This window comes from Pseudorasbora parva, chromosome 17 (assembly GCF_024679245.1).
Source record: "Pseudorasbora parva isolate DD20220531a chromosome 17, ASM2467924v1, whole genome shotgun sequence".
In the NCBI taxonomy this organism is placed as follows: domain Eukaryota; kingdom Metazoa; phylum Chordata; class Actinopteri; order Cypriniformes; family Gobionidae; genus Pseudorasbora; species Pseudorasbora parva.
Genome location: NC_090188.1, coordinates 9,607,746 through 9,631,268, shown reverse-complemented (window position 1 = coordinate 9,631,268; position 23,523 = coordinate 9,607,746). Strand labels below are relative to the sequence as shown.

At 36.6% G+C, this 23,523-nt stretch overlaps 1 protein-coding gene across 3 annotated transcripts in view; it reads right to left on the bottom strand.

Annotated features, from left to right (window-relative positions):
* Positions 1-10,041: 10,041 nt before the first annotated feature.
* exoc3l4 (exocyst complex component 3-like 4) overlaps positions 10,042-23,523 on the bottom strand; it is a 127,016-nt gene continuing 113,534 nt past the window's right edge. For all 3 annotated transcript variants that reach the window (XM_067422503.1, XM_067422502.1, XM_067422501.1), the window contains exons 5-14: positions 21,253-21,889; positions 19,979-20,096; positions 19,748-19,873; positions 18,972-19,072; positions 17,399-17,497; positions 15,599-15,722; positions 14,348-14,470; positions 14,070-14,222; positions 10,804-10,922; positions 10,042-10,720 (exon numbers count right to left, since the gene is read on the bottom strand). In XM_067422503.1, the coding sequence (XP_067278604.1) occupies positions 10,504-10,720; positions 10,804-10,922; positions 14,070-14,222; positions 14,348-14,470; positions 15,599-15,722; positions 17,399-17,497; positions 18,972-19,072; positions 19,748-19,873; positions 19,979-20,096; positions 21,253-21,889 (1,817 nt within the window). In that variant the 3' untranslated portion in view covers positions 10,042-10,503. The remainder of the gene's footprint in view (positions 10,721-10,803; positions 10,923-14,069; positions 14,223-14,347; positions 14,471-15,598; positions 15,723-17,398; positions 17,498-18,971; positions 19,073-19,747; positions 19,874-19,978; positions 20,097-21,252; positions 21,890-23,523) is intronic.

Genomic DNA, 23,523 nt, shown 5'->3' with positions numbered 1-23,523 from the left:
CTGGCTGATTAAATTGAGAATCACACTCCAACATGTCATAATGTAAAAATTATAACCCAATATATTCCATCATAACGATAACATTCACATGCCCAACACGTCTGTTTATGACGTCCTAGGTTTCTCATTGAAATCAGTGGATTACCCAGTACGTCGAAAAATGGCGATTTAGGGGTACCCTGTGCGTCAACAGCTGACGTCAGGGTCCCTTGACCGTTCGGCAACATTTGACGAGTAGGGGTGAGACTGTGTTGTTGAATTACCATATTAAATGGAAGTGATACCTTGCCACAGTATACTGTAAATTTGACAACCTGGCATATGTTCTGAGAACACATATCCAGCTTAGTTGATCCTTGTTGTCTTAATGTATATACAATGTTGCTTATTTAAATAATAATACATTTGAGGAAATGTTTGAGAGGTAACACTTTACAATAACAGGACATGAATAATCATGTATTAATGCATTAATTAATAGTTAATTCAACATGAACTCATGATTAGTTAAGATATGAACTAATCATGAACTAATGAGGAGCTATCCTTAATTAAGACATGAGTCATAATGATTCATGTATGAATACAGCAGCATTAATACATGTTAGTACATGTTTGGTTAATGCATTAATTAACGTGTATGGGTAAACTAAATTAAACAGGCTCTCTAAGAAGGAATAACAGATATTTTGACTTTGAACTTTGTTATTGTCATAATGTAAACCATTTTTATCAGAAGCTTCATCATAAATATTGCTGAAAGCCAAGATTAGTTTTTAATTACTTTCACTGATCATCTAAATCTGCTATATTTGATCTCAAAAGGTCTTGGCCTGTTTTGTGATCTCTTTCCCATCAAACTAAACCTACTGGGACTTACAGTAGGCCTATAACAGTTTCTGAGGAATCAGTCCCCAAAAATAACCAAACAGAAAACAAGCAGTGAAGTCCGGAAGTGAGGGAACGTCTGCTGGGATCCGTACAGTTCTCTCTCCACCCAGACATAGGCCATGATGATACGATACCCGTTCTCTTAAACCTTTAGGCGCCAGAGGTTTTTTCCTAAAACGTTAAATTTTGACTTAATTTCAAAAGGCTATATCTTAAAAGTGATAAAAGATAGAAACTTTCTGTAAATTAGAGAAATTTTAAGGATGACCCAGAGTTTATGTAGGTATTACATTTTCGTTGTTCGATGTTTTACATTTGCTAACTTTGCGATGAACACTCCGAACCCGGGAAAAATTGTTCCCACCACTGACATTGGGCAAAGGACCATCTAATTGGGCAAAGTATCCACCATTTGTGCTTAGTGTATAGTTAGGGTTAGTTTCACTTTCAGAATCACCGTCTCTGATATTTCCCTTTAGAATCAGGGTCCGCGAATAGAAGACCCAACACTTCATTGCGGGTAAGCTTTATTGATGCCATTACAAAATAATATTAGTAATAATAATCTAATGCAAATACTCGCTGACAATGACAACGCTCTGATATAACGGCTCAATCGCACACCAGCTCCGCTTTTGTTTGCACTGATTCAATGCGCTCTTGCTCATAGATGTTGTATAGAATCATGATGTTTTTATGAGTCGGGGACGAAGTACGACATGTCTACCATCTAGTGGAGGGGAGGTTGAATGAAATTTGTTACCCTATTTGACATTATTCAGTGACGCATCTTATGATAAATCATGAGCTGAATTTGGTAAGTAGTTAATAGTGAATTAATCATGAAGTCATGACACAATGATGCATTAACAAGCCATGAGTTGATGTTAGTGTATGGTTAATTAACCATGAGTTTAGACACTATGATGCACTAACAATTCATTAATTACAAAATGAATTAACATATACACAAAGAATCCTTATTCCTTTTCACCCCTGGTACAATATATATATATATATATATATATATATATATATATATATATATACATATATATATATATATATATATATATATATATATATATATATATATATATATATATATATATATATATATATATATATATATATATATATATATATATATATCATCTACATCCACTGGCTAATGCTAATCGAATCATATATATTTAAACAATTAAAAAAATATTATTTTGGTTAACCAAAGCAGTCCACATTATTATTATTATTTGATAAAATCATAGACAGTAAAAGAAATGGACGGAGCGATCCCATTGCCTTCTACGGCGTTAAGTGATGTCAGTATAGGAGCACTCACTTCCTGATGGCTGAGCGAACTGCGCAGGCTCAGACTGAGCTTGAGGACGTAGATGTGATGGGAGCCTCCTGTCTGACAGTTGTAGGTCTTCTAGTAATTGTGGAAAGTGAAATCTGAATCCCGTTGTTTAAATATTTTCTCCCGTTGCTTTTGGCTCACTATCGGCTTCTCCCCATTCTTCTCCCTTGACTTTATCAGACTTTATGTCTCCACGTCCCCCCGACTGTCTCATAGACAGTAAAAGATTGCCTGCGAGCGTCTCCTCAGGTCTATACGGTAATTTCTCAACTGTGCGACAGAGTCGCGTTGGTTATGACGCAATAGTTAGCCTATTTTTACAAAAACAGCTTCTACGGGGCGATAGTGTAAGATACAAGGTAATGGAGCCTTTTATGCATTGTCGTGTTTCTTAAGAAATAAACAATGGACAAATGGAGTCTTTAAACGCCTCAGATGTAAAGTTATTCACTGTCAAAGTGACTCAAAAATGAATGGGAGTCAATGGGATGCTAACAGCAGGTGATGGCTTGGTTAGCAATGGCCGCCCCTATGGGTGGAACGCTTTCCGGGTGCTAGATTACCCCCTTGGATAAAATGCCAACATTACCGAAGGAAAACAACTAACATGCTAGGAGCACCGAGAGCACCACTAATGAATGTCCCACCAGAAACAAACCCTACATACTGTAGTTCCGGGAAGAAAACTATAGCTATGACTAAATGTAATTAGCCTGGATGCCAGCCGAACTCAGCCCCACCCACAACATTTTTAGGTCGAGCAGTTCGGTCTGGCCTCGATCCATAGAGGAGTAATTATCCCTGAACAGAAACTGTTCGGACCAATGAAATCATCAGGGCGGGCTTTAGACGATGACGGACAGATGATCAACAGTAACGTAATCATGCACGTCATCAAAGGGGCTTGGATTATATTGATTGAATCCTAAACGGAGAGCTTGTTATGCATTCACCTTCACAATTTCTCTCAAAAATGATGATCATGTTGGGTAAGTACTCTGTGTATCATTAAATTATTTTATATTTTTTCAACACCGGCAAGGATCGTTTTATTCCAGCGCGCGTGCAGACAGGGTTGCCAAGTTTTTACAACAAAACCCGCCAACTACTAGCCCTAAACAAGGCTGCCTGCTAAAATTCGCACTCATGGGTCTTTATATATCACATAATAGTCACTTAAACCCGTGGAAAAAAATGCGGACTTGGCAACACAGTGCAGTTGAGCGCTGTTGACAATGCGTCGCTTCGTTGCTCTGATTGGTTGTAGGTCTATCCATTTGAGGTCTTTCCTGGTTCGGTTGAAACACGCCCTATAATCACAGCCCAATGGAGCAGTTTCAGACTCATATTCTGACTAGAATTGAGTATGACCACGTCAGGCTAGAATGTAATTGAACTATAAAAATCAGAAAACGGTTTATATCAAATGAAAATGATTAGTGGTAGCTATTAGTCTATTTTCCACGTTTGATTAGACAAATCTGTGAAATTGATGGCTAAATAATGTTATTTGTCACAAAGCTGCAGATGGCAGATTTTAATACAGTTTACAGTTTAAATTATGACAGTATTAAATCACGTTTATTTAAAAGTCAGAGTGCTTCTTATTTAATAAGGAACCTTTTTGATTTAGTTTACCCATACACGTTAATTAATGCATTAATTACCAAACATGTACTAACATGTATTAATGCTGCTGTATTCATACATGAATCATTATGACTCATGTCTTAATTAAGGATAGCTCCTCATTAGTTCATGATTAGTTCATATCTTAACTAATCAAGAGTTCATGTTGAATTAACTATTAATTAATGTATTAATACATGATTATTCATGTCCTGTTATTGTAAAGTGTTACCGTTTAAGAAAGTGAATTAAGGAAATAAAGAATGGTAGTTTGTGATATAACAGCACAATTGTATTTTTCTCAATGGGACAATAGAGGAAAAAAAACACATTTACGTTTTTTATCACACTTTTGTGCACTTAAATACTTAAAAAAGTGCTGTCTAATGTAAGGTAATGAGTTAAGTGAGGTTAGGTTCAGGAATAGTAACTTTATTATTTTTAATTATTATAATGCATAGTATTATATGTGCTAATAATATGTAGAGAAAATCGGATATCAAGTACCCTGCCAGAGATTCCTTCAGTGCTCAATGTGACAGATGGGGAACCGCATTTCCTTCATTGGAGCCTTAAAAAAGAATTATGGATTAAAAAAAACTACAATATAATGCAATAGTATAGGCTGTCAGTGAAGCAAGATTTTTTTGTAGATCCAGAGGGTGCAGTTAAGGGAACCATGTTATCAAGCCACAACCTGACGTTGTGGTGTTTTTATATATTTCATCATTTGGTTATTTCTGTTGTTTCAGCATAGCAGAATAGCTTCACTTATTATTGTATGCTGTATATTGTTCGTGGGGTCTGGAGTTAAAGTTTTTGTTTAGACAGGCATATTAAGCATGTGGGTTCTTTCTTTCACATAGGGTATCAGAATGTGGTTCCGTCTATTTTAAGACTGCAGAGGTTTTATTCATCTAACACTTATGAGTCTAATGGGAAACAGACTACTGAAACAGATTATAGAACTGAAATATTATTATGCCCTGCTAGATTTCACTCATTAATGGATGGGGTGCGGAGCTGCTTTCATAAAAAGTCTTCAATTTTTAATAGTGTTGGTTAATGGCCCTCTACTTTGGTCTGGTAAACAACCTTCAGTTTGTCAGACGTTATATAAACCAGGGGAATTTATGCTTTAGCATTGAAATCATGATGAAAGAGTGAAAGTAAGGACAGGGAAAAAATAAGGCTTGACAGAACAAGTTTTGGAAAGTCACTGACCTCATAAGTGAAGTGAACTGATTTCCATCTACTTCAATGTGGCATGCATGGCAAAAGCTTTGGGATAGTTAAGCATTAGTTAAAACTAACTAAAAACTAGGCCAAGGCCATAACCATGTCTTGAGCATTAGGGGGGCCAATTTTTTTATAAAGCCTAGAAAGGGATAGAAATTCTAGGTCTAATTCTAGTTGGTAAATAATTGTTTAGCACTATTTGAAAATAATATTTGCATTAAAATATGCACATATGTTCTTTTATTTGTATGACTTGTGTCAAAAAACGTAAAAGGTTTCTTGTCTGTTCACACTCAGGAATTCCATAAATCACATAAATGCATATTTTGAGTTCAAAACAGATATATTTGAGGGGTTAAAGTCAAGCAGTTTGCATCACTGGATGTTAATGTCGGTCGTTTAACATTTCTATTGCAAAACAGTTGACATGTAATAAGCGTTTAGCCTCTTACCTCACTCTCTTTCAAGTTCAACTTTTAGAGCTTCTTCTTCGAGCACGGTAAGACTGAGGCAGACCAGCCCAGATGTACCTTTTAAACCTTTTTATCATACTAACAACAGAAAGAGCACTGCTTAAAAGGGGTCATAAATTGAGAATTCAACTTTCCTTTTTGATATATAAAAGGTCATGGTAATATAAGAATATCCTGTAAATTTCAGAGCTTAAAACTTCCTCTTTAATCAAAGAAAAGCTTTTATTGACACCAGGCCCAGCAAACAATGGATTTCAGAATGTGCCAGGCTGTGACATCAGAGTAAGCCTGATTCTGTAGCCACGCCCACCGACTCATGCCTGTCATGACATAGGCCTACATTGAGCTAAACCAGATCGAACTTCTAAGCAATAAACATACAGCATAAGCTTAATTCGGATTCCAGTATTATCTAGGATTCTACCGTTATATAGGTCTAATTTATTTGTTTATGCTATCTGTTGTAAGTTTCCTATTGTGTATCAACAACACTCAATAACAGTTTATGTGATGTGTTAATCATAACATTTATGCAATAAAAATTTGACAAGAGTTGAGAAGTAGGCAACTAGCCCACTTGCATGCGAGACTCCGTGGCTGTGCAGCCGCTTTTGAGTTGCCAGGTTTTAGGACAAAAGTTTAAATTGAAAGTAAGTGATTGTTATTGTGAAGGGTGTATTTCATACACAGTCTGACAACCTGGGGAATGTCAGTCTAACAGAAAAAAGATTAGATAAGCCGCAGCCAGTTATCTCTACATCAGCCTCGGTGGAATTTTGTTGGGCGGGATTTCTTAACACAGCACCTAAACAAAAAAAAATATTTAAAAAAATAAAGCAACAGGGGGAAAAAATAAGACAGTAGCACAAATATAAGTATATATATATATATATTAGTTTGATTGTTTCTATAAAGACAATTCAGAAAAGTCAGAGCATTTAAACAATAAATAAACAAAAAACTTAAAGACATTTGGTTGAGAATATGTCACGTCACATACAATGGAAAAGGGTGCGAGGACTCAAGTGCAGAAAATTATCATTTATTATAAAATAAAACATAAACTCAAAACAACAACCCACGAGGGGGAAAAACACATAATAGAATAATATAAATACAAACTTAAACAAACCAACAGAATCACGGGGAGGACGGAAGACGCAGACATTACACAAGGATCCAACACAGACTGACAAACACAAGGAGCTTATAAAGGGAAGAAATCAAGAGGGAACAGGTGGGAGAAATCAACACTAATCAGATAACAAGGGGGAGGGATCAGACAATGACAGGAGCACATGCAAGACATGACAAAACCCACATGTGCACACAAGACAGGACAGGCATGTGACAGAATAGTGTGAGGACAGTATAAATATCAAGAACAACTGATACAGACACCACATATGGGTTGATTAGTGACAGAATGTTGTTTCAACACATTGTAGGACTTACTAAGATCACTATAAGGTATAGGCTTTCCTGATGCAAAAATGTTTTTTTTGTGTTGTTTTTAGATATTTTAACTGATGGGCTCAACAAAAATCAAAAGTTCACAGTAGATGCTTCTCATGTATGAGTATATGACAATAAAACGTGAAACTTGAAAATATTTGTCTGAACTTTTTGAACATACATGGATAAGTGCACCACAAAGTACTCGGAACTGCTGAGAGACAACAATACATAACAAATCTATGACTAGCTTAACCGACTAACAACAACACAGCTGAAGTATACAGGCCTAAAAAGAAGAGCTGTAAATATAGTCTCCCTCTATTTGAGAGACATATAAGTGTGTTTGACTTTACTGTACATAAGATGAAGAGTCAACTTTTATGCTAATGTCACAAACGCCGGTGAAGATTCCACCGTCGGCCACCAGAGGTCGAACTCACCAGAGTACTAACCTCATATCGGACTTCATTTCCCATACACCCTCTCTCTGGACTGATGCACACCTGTTCTTAATTACCATGCCTACATAAACTCTGCTCACACACACATTCATTGCGAAGTCTTGTTTGCCCCGGCTACATTTCTGAGCGTTATTGCCTGTGTTTATTCCTGCCTGTGTTTGACTCTGCTTTGGATTACTGTTTACGACCCTGTTCTGCCTGCCCTTGATCTTTGTTTGCCTGGACTCTGATTCTTGCCTGTTTGCTGCCTGCCCTGACCATTTGCTTGTTATGACCACGATTGATGCCCTGTCTCTGATATTCCTGTTTGCCCTGGTTTACCGACCCACGCCTGCTTGTACTGTGAGTTTGCATTATTTTAATAAACTGCACATGGATCCCAATCTGCCTGAGTCGTTGTTACAGCTAAGTACATAGAGCAATATTATTTGGATTTTAGACACATTACTTCCACATATAGCAAAGGGGGGCTTGCCCATAGCACAATCAAGGAAGCGAGGGATCGGCAAAATGGTTCCTCCGCCGATCTCCGGAGTGTGCATGGATTGGAGTGGCTGTAGACTCATCTCGCCGATGGTTTACCCACCTACGTTTTTTGGTGTGCAGGGGGAAAACCCCTTCCGATACTTTGCCGCAGGTGCCCTCCAATTGCCAACGTTGGTAAGACTGAACGTGCTGTCCCCACGCCCTGTTGTGCTTTCACATATGCTGTTTGCAGTCCGCAACTGATCCGCTGTTGCATACCACAAACACAGCATTTATTCATTATTTTTGATTTAAAATCCAAAAGTTGTTACTGAACATGGCTCGTCAGAATTGCAATTATCTTACTCTTTCGTAGAAGTCAGGTTAACGTACTACATTTAAACAACATTTTATTCAATTAATTAATTCATAGGCCTATTTATATAGCCTAGTGCTTTAGATTTAGCTCACACAAGCGAAAAAAACATTTAAACATAGGTTATAGCCTAAAATCACAAACATTTTAAATTAGAAACTTACAAAACACGGCTATTCGAAAACAGCCGACTCTTGTCTTTTCTTTCGTTTTTAAACCCTTTTAAAGAAATCCTGCAGGTCATAAATTCCTCTTTTTTTTTCACGTCCCAGACCTAAATGAAAGACAATAACTTGGGGGATAGTTATTATTTAGATTTTTTTTGCGCACAAAAACTATTCTCGTCGCTTGGTAAAATTATTGTACAGCCACTGTAATGAGATGGACTTGGTCTCGTGTGTTTAGTGCCTTTATGGGTCTCGTGAGTGGGAATGAACTGAATGCCAATGGAGGCTTATCTGAAGCCTTTCTCAGCCATCAGCTTTAAACAAAAATATCTTCATTTGTGTTCCGAAGTTGAACAAAGGTGTTATGGGTGTCCAATGACACGAGGGAGAGTAATAAATGAAATAATTTTCATTTTTGGGTGAACTAACCCTTTAACAGATCAAAAATCAGCATTGTCGAACTTTTATAGTTATTTTTAGACTTTTCAACAAGTCAAACAAAAGTGATATACCGGTAAGCTACTTACCTGCTCACAAGACACATTTTTTGTATACTCTTTATTTATTAAAGGTGCACTATGTAGTATTTTTGCAGTAAAATATCCAAAAACCACTAGGCCAGTGTTATATATTTTGTTCAGTTGAGTACCTACAATATTCTAAATGTTTCCAACTGTTTGTAAATTGTGAGAAAATTGCTATTTTAACTAAGGACAGGGACGTTTCAGCATAGCGTTTGAGCGAGTCACCTGTCAATCGCGTCATATCTGGGCTACCCTTGGTTTCGCCTTTTATTTGGCAGGAGCGCTTTACTCTTAGCAGTGTGAACAAGTGTACGCACGGCGTAACGTCATAACATTATTTTAAACACACTTAAATGTATCTAATATGATAAACAGAGCTGCATTACCTCAAAATCATAACCGGAAGAGCGGATCAGTGCGCGCGCCCGGTGACTGTCCCGTCCCGTCATAATAAAAGTCCCGGTATTCGCGAGGCGGGTATTTATTTAACAATCGCTCCAGCGGCCGTGCTCAGCTCCACAACACTCGGTCCTGCTCTGCTTCACACTACAGTAACGTTAATAACCGCATCCATGAACATAATTTCTGCCCGTGTCCTATTTTCCACCGGCTGTGAGGTGAAGACCACATGTCCCAAGATTCTATGCTATAACTTGGCGTCATCAAACTACGCGTTTGTTTTGAATAGGCACCCTCCAGTGGACGGAAAGTTGCATAGTGCACCTTTAATTAATTTGGACTTAAGAGTTTGATGTCGTTAGTGACATTTGCACTGAAACAACGATCATCATCATCAAGGGTGCTCCTCAATCCACCAGATTCATCCACACAGAACAACGCAGTAGAAGCACAACTCGCGTCTTTACCAAAACAACGTTCCTCCGCAAGTGACCTGCAGTTTTATGCTTCACCCGCTAGAGGGCCAAAAATTACACTGTTCAAGTTTGAAATCCAGAAGTTAATTTTCAAATAACAATGTGGATATGTAGTATGTTTAAGAAGAAACACAAAACTAATACATTGCATTATAGTACACTGTGTTGTTTATAGGATGTTGGAGGATGTTGTTCTCAACATTCATAACCCATTTCTGTATTATGATGACATTTCTGAGTGACACAAGACATCAGTTTAACCTAACATGACTGTGAGCTTTTAATTGTTTGTGTAGGACTATAAAAACACCATCCGCATGCATTTTACGAGATGGCTTCTTGATCACATTATCATCGCCAAATGATATGACATTTTTTTTTTAAACAATGTATACATTATGGTCTGATTAGATTTAAAGTGTCATCCTCAATGATACAAATTTAACATGATAAAAAAACATTTACCAAATCATCTTGTTAGAATACAAGACATTCCTTATTGCTCATACCATTAGGCATACTTTCACTATCAAACAGTGCAATCATTAATTCCACTTCAAATCAAATAAAGTGCCTTTCTTTGGATTAGCCGTCTGGCATGATGAAGGACATACATGAGAAGGCTGTACTAGGCAGGCAGCCTGTGTTGTCTGCAGCTTGAATCTCATTAAACAGAGCATGTTCTTTATTCCCAGCATTCCCAATTCTCGCTTTCACCTCTGCCAGTTTCTGTAGTATTATATGCCTTTCCCTCCCTCTTGTAATTCCTCGGAAATACAGCACAGCTGAGAGATGGCTCTTTCTGGAATGGAACATTTGTTGAATTTGTAAGTAAAAGTTTGTTAAATTGTAAAGGTTATCTACAGCACATAATATGACTCGCACCTGATGTCTGGATAGTTTTTAACCAGTGTCTCTATGTGACGCTTAACATCACTTTTTCTGCACCCAATGATTTCGCTCAGCTGGTCCCCGACTGGATGAAGCCATTCTGAGGTAGAATTCTATACAGAGAATGATGCAGTAAGGCATATATTAGCATGCTTTAAAGATTCCCTGAGGTGAAAATCAAGTTTTTAATGTTGTTTATATGTCTATGTAGTGTTTTTAATATGGTTTAATGGAAAATGCACACTTATTGGTACTTTAGCTTATTCACTGTATCCAGAGTTAAGCCCATACATATCATTCTCATCTCAGTGTGTGCCATAACTCTGTCTGACGGACCCACCACTAGCTTAGTTTAGCACAAAGACTGGAGGTAAACGGCTCTATCTAGCCTACTGCTTAATAAGTGACAAAATAACGTCAACATTTTCCTATTTACATGTCCTGATATGCATAGTTACATTGTGTACTAAGACCGACGGAAATGGATAGGTATTTTCTAGACCGATATGGCTGGGAACTATACTCTCATTCCTGCGTAATAATCCAGAACTTTGCTGCCATACCATGGGTAAAGCGGTGCAATGATGAAATATATGCTGAAAATAATCCCCAGCACGCTCTCTGTGCAAGCAGGTTGTCACACTGGTTATGTTGACGGAAGTTAGCCTAATTTCAAGCGCTGCGTAATATCATTGTGCCGCTGCACCCATGGTACGCCAGCAGTTCCTTGATTGTTACGCAGGAATGAGAGTATAGTTCCTAATAATCCTTGGTTATTATTTGATCTCTACGTCACAAGCATGTTGTAACCAATCACATCAACTTGTGGGAGGGCTTTAGCATATCATTAACTATGCTGCAAAGCAGGGGCATCTCAAGAGAAGCCAGGTTATCCCAGTATATTTTTATGTTGATATGAAAAATCAGGTACATTTAGCAATATAGTGGGTGAATTGTGTACATGATGTACATTATGTCATGATGAACTATATGCCTTTCTCTACTGATGTTCTAAGTTGTTTAATGTGTTTTTAAGGATGCTGATTTTTAGAAAGCAGACTGAGATGGCGAACGGGAACATGGTTTGTGTAACATTAGCAACACATTATTAGCTGTTTTATAACGTAGTCAAGCAGAAGGCTAATTTATTTAATTACCGTTATGTGTCCGATGTAGAGAGCAATACATAAAATGCATTAGCAGTCTGATACATCGACTAATAGACAAGCTTGTATAATTCACGGATCCACTCCACTTTTTTTTTAAAATTAGTTTATGGTTTAAACTAAGCATGCCGTACATGTCCAGAGAAGTGAAGCCAAAGCGTCTCCATCACCCCCAGGTGGTTGGTCCCAATTTAGCTCATAACCCCGCCCTCCATGTATTCTAATGTGACACGAGACAAACTAAACAATCAAATTACAGTTCAAATACTTTTTTTTCCCCCAAAGATGGTTTCTGCCAATTCAGGTAGTTTTTAATCACACTGATGTCACTTCAAGTGTTCGTTCTTTAAATAAGTTTAGTTTTAGTTGCTGTTATAGTTGATGCTATAAAAACAGGGATGTGACATCATGATTGACAGTTGCCTCTACTTCCTGCTCTCTACTGCGCAGATTTAGGTAGTGAAGACGCGTCGTTCATATTTTGTTATGGTCTATGGTTTAAACATATATTGCTGAAATAAACTAGTATTTCCACTTGCCATTGTTTACCACAGTAAAGTTGACTGAGTAAATCAGGTATTTGAGCTGGTGTGAGTGATGGGAAGGTGGGGATAATTTGCATATCCTAAATGAAGCTACATTCAAGCTATTTTAAAGGGTTAGTTTACCCAGAAATGAAAATTAGATGTTTATCTGCTTATGTAGATGTCTTTGTTTCTTCAGCAGAAAACAAATGAAGATTTTTAACTCCAACCGTTGCTGTATGCCAGTCATATAATCATGTGAATTGGTAAGGATCTATGAGAGCAAAACATGCAAACAAAAAAAGATGCTTAGGCGACGTGCACAAAACCCCTGCTGCTCCTGATGGTCAAACGGACGCGATCATAGATATATACCATGCAGATGCCTCATTCGACCGGCACAGGCACTAATGAGGATTCTATATATATATATATATATTTATGATCGGGTCCGTTTGACTTCACCAGGCGGAAGTAATCGACGATGGGAAAACTTGATGAGACTCATCAGGATATGAGGTAAAAAAATAACATATACTGTTCGGTTTCTCACAGAAACCGATCGGTTCGTGTCTTAAAGGTCCTGTTCTTCGCGATTCCATCTTTCAAATTTTAGTTAGTGTGTAATGTTGCTGTTAGAACATAAATAATACCTGTAAAATTATAAAGCTCAAAGTTCAATGCCAAGTTGAAGTTCCCTTTCAAAGCCTACAGCGAACGGCCGGTTTGGACTACACCCCTGCACTTCCTTCATGAATGACGTCACTAAAACCGTTTGTTGACTAATCCTCCGCCCACAAGAACACGCAAAATAGGGGGAGTGGTCTCGCTGCTCACCCACGTGGAGAAGAGCGCATTCAGCGCTTGCATCTCCCCGTTATGGTAAGAGGCGGGACCCTTCCGGGCAAAGTGCGCTAAGCTGCTGTCCAATCACAACACAACAAGTGCTGGCCCAATCAGAACTCGTTACATGTTTCTGAAGGCGGGACTTCATAGAACAAGGAAATCATCAGGCCGTTTTTAGGACAGAGGAAACAGCAGTGTACAGATAAGTAAATTGTGTGAAAAATACTGTGTTTTTTTACACGCGAAACATGAACTCATGTTATATTGCACACTGTAAACATAATCAAAGCTTTGAAAAAATGCGAAGAACAGGACCTTTAATAAATCAATGTGTCATCAGGAGCAGCAGGGTTTTTGTGCGCATTGCCTAAGCATGTTTTTTTGTTTGTATGTTTTGCTCTCATAGATCCTTACCCATTCACATGATTATATGACTGACACACCAACGGTTGGAGTTAAAAATCTTCTTTTGTGTTCTGCTGAATAAACAAACACACCTACATGTTGAATGCCCTGGGGGTAAGCAGATAAACATCTCATTTTCATTTTTGGGTGAACTAACCCTTCAAGGCATGAATAAATTATCTTCACAGGGACACTTTTTTTTTTTTAAAAAATGCCTTTTTGGTGATCAAAGATGATTTTTAAGGCATAAAATTATTGATTACAGGGGGACTTTAATAAAAAAGCACCGGTGTTCCAATTTGCATTATGGAGATTATACCATTTCTTGGAAAATCTCTTTCACTTCCTCCCACTGATTTTTGATCTTTGTGGCAGCTGTCTCATTCTTCCTGTTTTTGCACAAGTACTTATTCTTCATCAGCTGAGAAACATATTCCTTCACCACAAAAAAGTGAGCTTCATTCACAAAGGCCTAAAGATGCATAAGCAGGAGAAAGCAGAGAACAGAGAGAGATTTTACAATTAGTACATGAAGAAGTATTAAATTGATGGGCATTGTAAACCGTTACTGTCAGATGTGACAGGTAGTAGTCTCACCTGTTTATTTTTTGGGCTCATGTATTTGGTATGTTCAGAAAGAATCTTAGTTTTGCTGATCAGCTGTGAAAAGTCTTCATCAACTGAAAACCATTTTGCTGTCATTTGTCTCCTGAGGAAAGGCTACAAACAGAAGCTTTTGTAGTGAATATTCACTCACTCCACTATCAAACTTACACGTTTAATGAATTATTAAATTCCAGATGCATTTTCACACACATTGCACTGGTTTCACAGACTGCGTAAGATTGATAATAAAATTGATTATTGAGCTGTTTTAACTGAAAGCAATTTGCCCTGGCATATTTAAAAATATGTTAGTGGCATTGTTTTGTCTTAAGATGCACACCAGTAATGTTTTTTTTCTTAGGCAAGTTTATAACATGTATACATATATAAAACATATATAAAAGCTACTTAAATGCCCTGATTGAACTAAGGCACAATCCCCACCCTTAAAATAATGTCCATTTTATGAAGTATACTTAATGTAGTAAGTATACTAATATCAATGTGTACTAGTTGTAAACTTGTATGTTTACTATTTATACTATATTATTTATAGTATGTATACGTTTAAGTGTACTATAAGTGTAACAGTAGTAAACTTTAAATGTACAACTAGGTTTCTAATTTGTACTGCATCTGTACTACAAGTGAACTTATAAGTATATTAGTAGTTTACTATTTTAATACAAGAAGTACATTTTTTTATTTTATGAAAGTACACTTTGAAGTGTACTCTCAGTAAACTATAGTAGTTTTTACTGTAAGTATACTTGTAGGTTTTCTTAAGTGAACATAACATTATACTTACAGTTTACTATTTATATATTATTTTTACACTTTCGTTATAGTACTATGTTCAAATATAAATATTTTTTATACTTGAAATATACCTTTAACTGTATTTTTAAACATTTTATTATTCATTCTTTTTTATCAACACTAAGTTTCATAAAAAAGGCAACATTTTAAACAAAAAGTTGAGAAAATCATTTTTTTCCTCTCCAAAAACTCCACCTTGATCAGATTCAGAACGATGATCAAGACACAGATGAAGTAGATCAAATTCATCAATTAAAAGTAAAGAAGTAGTTCTAGTTCATAAAAGGTCAACATCAGGTCAGTTTACCTGTCACTGTCAAAATGGTACTGAGTGTCTTTTTTGTAATTTTTTTTTGGCGTGTCTCTCAACATATTGTGATCGTTTAACAATTATTTTTAGCAATGAATGTCTCAGAAGCTCACCGTGACATCCGTTTTGAAGTGCTCCATCACAGATTGACTCAATTTGGTGGTAAGTCCATCTATTTCCCTTTGAACCAGCTCTAGCGGAATCGGGCAGCTTTTCTTAAAGCCCTCCATGTGCTCTCTGGAGAAATAAATTAATGGATTAATTCATTTATAATTGCTTTACAGCAAATGTAGTAAAACAAATAAAAAAAAAGTTTTTTAAAGTTTTTAAAATTGGGAATTGTCTGTATGCAGTTTGTTTAATGCTCACTACTTTTACATAATTATTGTTGTTGTTGTTATTATTTTTTTTGTTAAGCAATGCTACATTAGCTATGTTTCCATCCAAAGTTATGAATTTAATTTGTGCACAAAATTGGAATATAGCATTACACATTTGTCAAGAAATAAAGCAGCATTTTGTCCAGTCATCCAATCACACATGCGCATATCTTCCTATTGGATAAAAATGTCTCTGCTTTTGAGCAATTTATGTGCATTTTTAGAATCTGTGCACATCTTGGCGTTTCCATGCAGAATGTTTTATGCAATATCCCATAATGCACACAAAAATAGGTGGATGGAATCATAGCTAGTGATTTAGGCTCAGAAAATATAGTACATATAGATCACAATAGTTAAATAGGATAATAGGAAGACCAATGCTTACCTTTGAAATAATTCAGTTCACATACACTACATACATACAAATACATCAAACCAGAAATAAATGATTGACGTGTGAATGTGTGCTGATATACACTGTTTGGGGTCTGTGAGATTTTTGTAGCTTTTAAAGTCTCTTATGCTCATCAAGGCTGCATTTAAAATACAGTAATATTGTAAATTATTATTAGAACTTTTTAACAGTTTTCTTTAATAATACATTTTAAATTGTAATTTATTCCTGTGATGGCAAAGATTAATTAGCACCATTATTCCAGTCACATGATTCTTCAGAAATCATTCTAATATATGAGATATATTCATATATTAGATGAATATACCCCCCTCCCCCATATTTATACTATACATTATAAGTAAAATCATAAGTAAGGGGTTATAATGTTAAAATCTTTACTGTGACTTTTGATTTCATGCACCCTTGCTAAATACAAGTATTTACTGTAAATACTTACTGACCCTGGATTTTTGAAAGGCAATGCATCACATTTGGCAAATGTATTGGGTTATAGCTAATAGGCTTAAGGGTTTCTGGGTCCCTTTTCAGCTGACAACAAGGCACACAAGAGCATGCATTTATGTCATAATAATGACCATCTTAATACAATTTTCTGATTTGTAATAATTAAGCATTCATATCTAAAATCTCTTAGTTTTATTTTCTAAGAACCCTTTTTTAGTTAGAACCATGCAAGATCTTTAGTTTAAATTTTAGCTAAACACATCTACGGGTTTTCACCCCATTAATATTCTCCAGTGGCAGGGACTTCCCCTGCCAGCTGCCTGACTGCCTCTATGAAACATGAATTCCTCGAAATCACGTGACTGATTGTTTGTGTAATGTGTTTTTTTATTTATGACTTCATGGCATTTAAAGTGATTGGCTTAAAGCAGCTGGTTTCTGAATGTCTGAACTTCTGCCATTGAGATGAATGTGAAAGTCAACAAAAAGCTTTCTCCACCTCTTGCACTCACATAATCTTTCTGAGTGAATGCTAATGAGTTAATATTGATTGTGGAACTAGACATATAAAGTTATATATTATTCTACTCCTCCCGAACATGAGTGTAAAATAGTTTAAATGAAAATTAGAATATACTTTTAGGCTGTGTGATATGTAAAAGACTTACTTCAGGGCTGTAAAGCTGTTGATGTAGCTGATGTGATACTGTGTCCAGAGAGGGGAGTTAGACAGAGGACTGATCCACTCAACAAACACTGACTCAAACCTTCAGAGACAGATAACGACAGTCAGAGATAGTAAAAGGAATATGTTTATCTAAAATCACGCGACTTGTCCGATATTGTTGAGGGGGAATAAATATGGAAATGCATTTAATCGGAAGACTGAAAATTATGTGCATCATTCATGTAAAAATCTAACAAATTTCACAAACTTCCCAGGCTCAAATGATTGAGTTTGTTCCTATTTTTTTCAGTGGATATATAAACAGTGATGAAAGTCAAAAAAAATAGATGTAAATTTACTGAGTTATCTAAACTATTTTGTGGAGGGGTGTCAAAATATAAACATTTCACCTGAGCTCTGTTTCACCTGAGATCACCAGAGATTACAGAGATTGATCTATAAGTTAAATCTGTTGACTTAAGTCATCTTTGTTGAGCTATTTGCCAATGGTGGCAGTTAAAACATGGGAAATGGCACTTTTTGTCTGCATTTGCATGCGTTTGCATGAATGTATTAAGAAGTCAAGTCAAGTCACCTTCATTTTTAAAGCACTTTTTACAATAAAGATTGAAAATAAATATTAAAGGTCTCTTAATATACCTTTATATCTTTTGGAACTTAGTCTTCTTTGGTATCCACATGTTTAAGGCCCTATATGGTTCAATTCTAGAGATATAAGAATCTCCACATGGAGTAAAGTTTACATACATTTTCAAAAAACAAATGTGGGTACTTTTTCATACAGCTGATACTTTTTTTTCTTTCAAAGTGGAACAGCTAAAGAACAAAATTGTTGAAACTAGATTTTTGCTTTCTTTCAAGACACCTGTCTGTGCCAGAAATCCACTGAAATGGTCAAATGGAGTGTTTTTTGGCTATTGAAAATTGGTACAATTCAACAATATGGACATGGAGTCGCAATGGGATACCCATATGAATGGTATTGAACCAAATAGGGCCTTAAAGAATTACAAAATAAAAGTTTATTAAGAATGACAATCAAAGATATCTTTAATACATTTAAAGTTACAGACATGCAAACTTTGGGCAAAACCCACAAAAAGTTATTTTTTCTCATTTTTGAACTGTCACCATTGGCATATAATGCAACAAAGCTGGCAAAATTCGAAATGTTTTAATAATAGACCTACCAATATCCGTGTAAAAATAAAATAATGATGTTGCCATCGTTCTATAGTCATTTTTACACCCCTGTAACCTGGCTCCCAATTTTTACCCTGCTCTAAAAAATGGTGAACTACTCATGAAATATACATCCATGACATTTAATATTTTGGCTTTCTTTAAAAAAATCTAAATATGTAGAGATCTCTTGTTGATCTCTACATGACACGGAATGACCCTATGGTAACCTTTTTTACTTTCAAATCAGAAAATAAATATATAACATCTGTTAAGTGGAACAAAGTCTCTGCACATACAATATGAAGCTTTCAGAGCTGTTAAATTACAAAAATTACTTCCAGTCAGCATGTTAGTTCTTTATCACAAACCTTTTCGGAAAGGTTTTCAGTTCCTCCAAACAGGATCGGACAACCTTCTGCTCAAGGGTTACATCGATTCTGCCAGATGCTTGAACATGCCCTTTAATATTCTGGGAAAGAAAACAACATAAATGTGTTTTTGTTCTCTTCTGCAGTTTTATTATTACAGTGAGCCCAAAATCATTTGGACACTTAAACCACTTAAAAATGTCTGAATGTCACTGAATTAGAAAAATAAAATAAACCAAGTGGCATTTGCAAACAAATTATGCTAGAAAAAATGAGCTCGGCACATTAAAAGGATAGTTCAGTCCAAAATGAAAATGCTTTAATTTACTCAATCTCATGTTTTTCCAAACACACAAAACTTTATACGTTTAATATTTTACTGCCCCTCCACTGAAAGTACTTTAACAGGCTTTTATAAACGGGCCTTACAAAAAACAAACAAAATTAGGCTACTGGAGTAAAAAATATTTCTCAATATTGAGAAAAAACAATGTCACTGACATATTTAAAGATATGCCTGTGCAAGTTGCTTACGGGTAAACTAGCACAATAATGAATATTTGTCCGGGACTAGTCTTAAACCTCTGAGAAACAGAGGTCTGTGAGACTCGAAGTACAAATTAAGAAAAGGGTCCTATGCTGCCCTCGTCTGGCAAACAAATTCCATCGTTACTGTGGCCATATAAATGTGAAATCAAAGGACTTCCCATTGACCCTTATTTGGCTTCCATTTAAAACTGAGGGAAGTCGAGCTATTTATGAAAGTGCAGTTTTACCGTCGAGATGTCCATGTCTATGTGTGAGCTGTAGAGTCCCTCATCAATGTTTGGCTTTCTCTTTTCTTTCCACATTTCCTCGTTCTCCAACTCAATAATTCTGTCAAGTGATGCTCTCATGTCAGCCTGTTAAAAGTACAAGAGTGGACACTGACTTCAGGATCTTAGTTAATCATACTGTCAGTACAGTCTCACTACTAGCATTATCTCAGATGGCAGACGTGCTTCTACCTGTAGGCGACTGCAGTATTTGATTTTAATCTGATCAAGGAAGTTTTTGTCCAGCGAAAGCACTCTTTGAGCTTCCTTCAGCTCTGGCTGCAGAGAGCTGCTTCCCATTATCTTCTCACTATGGAAACAGCGGTTGAATACACTTTTAGTTACAGTCATATCATGAACATCTATAATCATAAATCTCATAATCTGTCATAGTACATGTGACTCTCAACTCTCATGCCACATCCTTTAAATGTATGGTTCTCTGCTTTATTGTGAAATTAACTTTACAATTAATATCAGCAAGTAGTTCATACACGAGTATCCATATAAGCTCTGAAGAGGACTGGAATAAATCACAATGAGCAATTTATCAAACTGAAGCTTTGAGTCATTTAAAAACAACATTGAGACCACTAGACCTTTCATGATTTGAGAAGTAGATGTTTGGAGCTCTGGACATTGATATCAAGAGCCTCTGGTTGACGCAGTATTAGTCTTTTGATTGGCCTATGTGGATGAGTTATGTAAATCCATTTTTGAAAATATGTGTCAATAACATCATGATTGTTTGATTAAATGCCACTGATGTCAATCCTGATGTGGAGTTCCAGTCAACAATGACTAAAAATGAACAATGTCATACAAATCTATTCTACAGCTTTAGAAGACCTTGAATACACTAGCATTCAAAGTTTTATTATCAGTATGATTTTGTTTCTGAATGAAATTAATACTAAGCAAGGACCCATTACAATGACCACATGTAACAGTAAAGACGTTTATAATGTAAAGAATAGTTTCTGAAGGGTCGTGTAACACTGAAGACTGGAGAAATGATGCTGAAAATTCAGCCTTTCCATCACAAGGAAATACTACATTTTAAGATAAATACAAATTTTAAAAAGTTATTTTAAATTGTAATATTTTATAATACTAGTTTTAAATGTTTTTGATCAAATAAATGCAGTTTGACTTCTTTCAAAAACAAAAAATGCTACTGATGCTAAAGTTTTGAATGGTAGTGTACTGTATGTCATATAATTCACTTTTATGATGCATACATGGTGCATTTTTGTAATTTCGAGACTTAAGCTTGAGTTACCCATTCGCTTTCATTATATGGAACAAACGGCCAGGATATTCTTTGTGTGTCAAATTAATTGCATAATTAATACAGGAATTGGAACAGCATGCCTTTCTTTTTCAATGACGACAACAACATATATTTTTAAGTGATCTAGACCAGCTGTATTTACTCAAACAAATTCTAATGTAGGAATACCTACCCTGGGTAGCGATGAATAATGAAATCTAGAAGAGCGTAGTAATCTTTCAGCTCTGTCACCTTTTCCAGAAGACTCTTTAAATGCTCTCCTACAGCCTCATGATGGCAGGACACATAGGTTTCGAACACTTTAAAGTCTGCTGGATATGAGCTCAGAAGTTCGATCTTCACCCTCTCCAAATTCTCCACCACAGCTTTACCCAGAAGCCCCAGATGCACTGCCAACCAGGAAGCGTTCTGCTCGCGGCTATTCAGGGGAATTTTCTTCAGAGTATCCCGGACCCCGTCGCGTACCGCGTCCCTCCATGCTTCCCTCCATCCCTGCATTGCTCCTGGTTCTCCCTGTCTCTTCTCTTCCTCCAGGATAATATGTGCTACATACACCAGCAGCTCTTTATTGCATGAAGGCAGAGCACTGGAGTTGTTTACATCACTGGAGTTGCGAACAATATCAGACATTTTTTTTCTTAGTGTGCCATAGAGCAGACTGAGGTCTTTCTCTTTATTGACTAGTTCAATGGGACAGTCTTCTTGTTTTAGAGATTGACGGTCCTGCTGAAGCTCCAAACGTAGAGACAGTAGATTCAAATAGGCCTCCTCTAAAACTTCCTTCTCTATCAGTTTGTTAATCTCCATTACTGCAGCAAATAATATGGTACAGTGGGAGAATAGAGCAGGGAAAAAGCAAAATATTAGTAAATGGACTGCATGATTTGTGTCATTATACAGGAGTTATAACACCCTTGCATCAACAGCTATTATATTTCAATCAGGAGTGATCCTCTGGCTATATAAACACATGATGAGCTTTCCAAAATGTCAAATGTCAAAATGAGAGAGAGAGAGAGAGAGAGAGAGAGCAAATAGTGCACATCTATTCAAAAGTTTGGGGTCTGGAAGATTTTTTAATCTCTTTGAAAGAAAATTCATATGCTCAATAAAGCTGCATTATTTGATTAAGACAAAAATACAGTAAAAAGTGTGATACTGGGACATTTTTTTGAAAATGTAATTTATTCCTGTGATGGTTACGCTGAATTGCCAGCATTATTACTCCAGTCTTCAGTGTCACATGATCCTATTTTATTAAAATGTATTATCAATGTTGAAAAAAAATTGTGCTGCCTAATATTTTTATGGAAACATTGTTCAAAATAACAGCATTTATTTGAAATATGTTTTTGTAACATTATAAATGTCTTTACTGTAACTTTTGATCAATTTAATGTGTCCATGCTGAATAAAAGTATATTTTTAAAGGATCCCAAACCTTTCAACGGTAGTGTACACCATATTGAATTATAAGATTAGTAAGTATATAAGGTTATTTTAAATGGGTGGTAAAACACGATTCCACTTTTCTAACTTTAGCTAGTGTGTAATGTTGCTTTTTGAGCATAAACAACATCTACAAAGTTACAACGTTCAAAGTTTAAAGCAAAGGGAGATATTTGGTTTTAAAGAAATCAATTTCTAAAGACTACAGCAAACGGCCGGTAGGGAACTACAGCCTTTTCCTCGAGACTCGCTGACATCAGCGGGTTCAATATTTACATAAACCCCTCCTCAGAGAATAGTAAATAAGGGGGGCGAGGCCATTTTGCAGAGGAAAAACTGTTCTTTTCATCCGGATTGTAGGTCCACTTTGTTCAGCCTTCCTAGGGACGGGGAGTTAGGGATCAATGATTAAAATTTTAATCTCGCTCTCTGTGCTGCACATTTTCACTGGCCTGACAAGCCAGACCCACATCAAGATGTTTGGTCTGGAAACTCACCATAGACAGGGCTCAATCCGAGGGGCGGGATAAACGGTTGTCTTTCAAACTCCCTCTGCACGCGATAGGATAGCGCTACACCAACCGGAGCAACGACGGTGAAGGGGAGCTCATTGATAGATTAAACATTCGCCGTATCCGGTCGGCAAAACTCCGAACACATCTTCCCTTTTTAAGAATGACTTCAGTGCCGTTCTTTGTTCTTTTCTCGGAGAAAAGCTTAACTCCAAGTCTTCCAGAGTTGCGGTCAAAGCTGATTCGAAAGACCGCCGTTCGCCAGTTTCTGTCTTTACTAGAAGCACACAAACGCAACTCGGCCGTCGTCATTATGGCCCCGCCCACCGACTCTATACACGATGTGATTGGCCCGGCAAGAGTAAGGGGAATACAGCTCAGAAGGGTATTGAGAGTTGCTAGACAACACGATCGCGGGCAGATTCAATTTGCTGCCGCTAGGGTGCGTCTAGATTTCTAGGCTACATTTTCACGGAGGATAT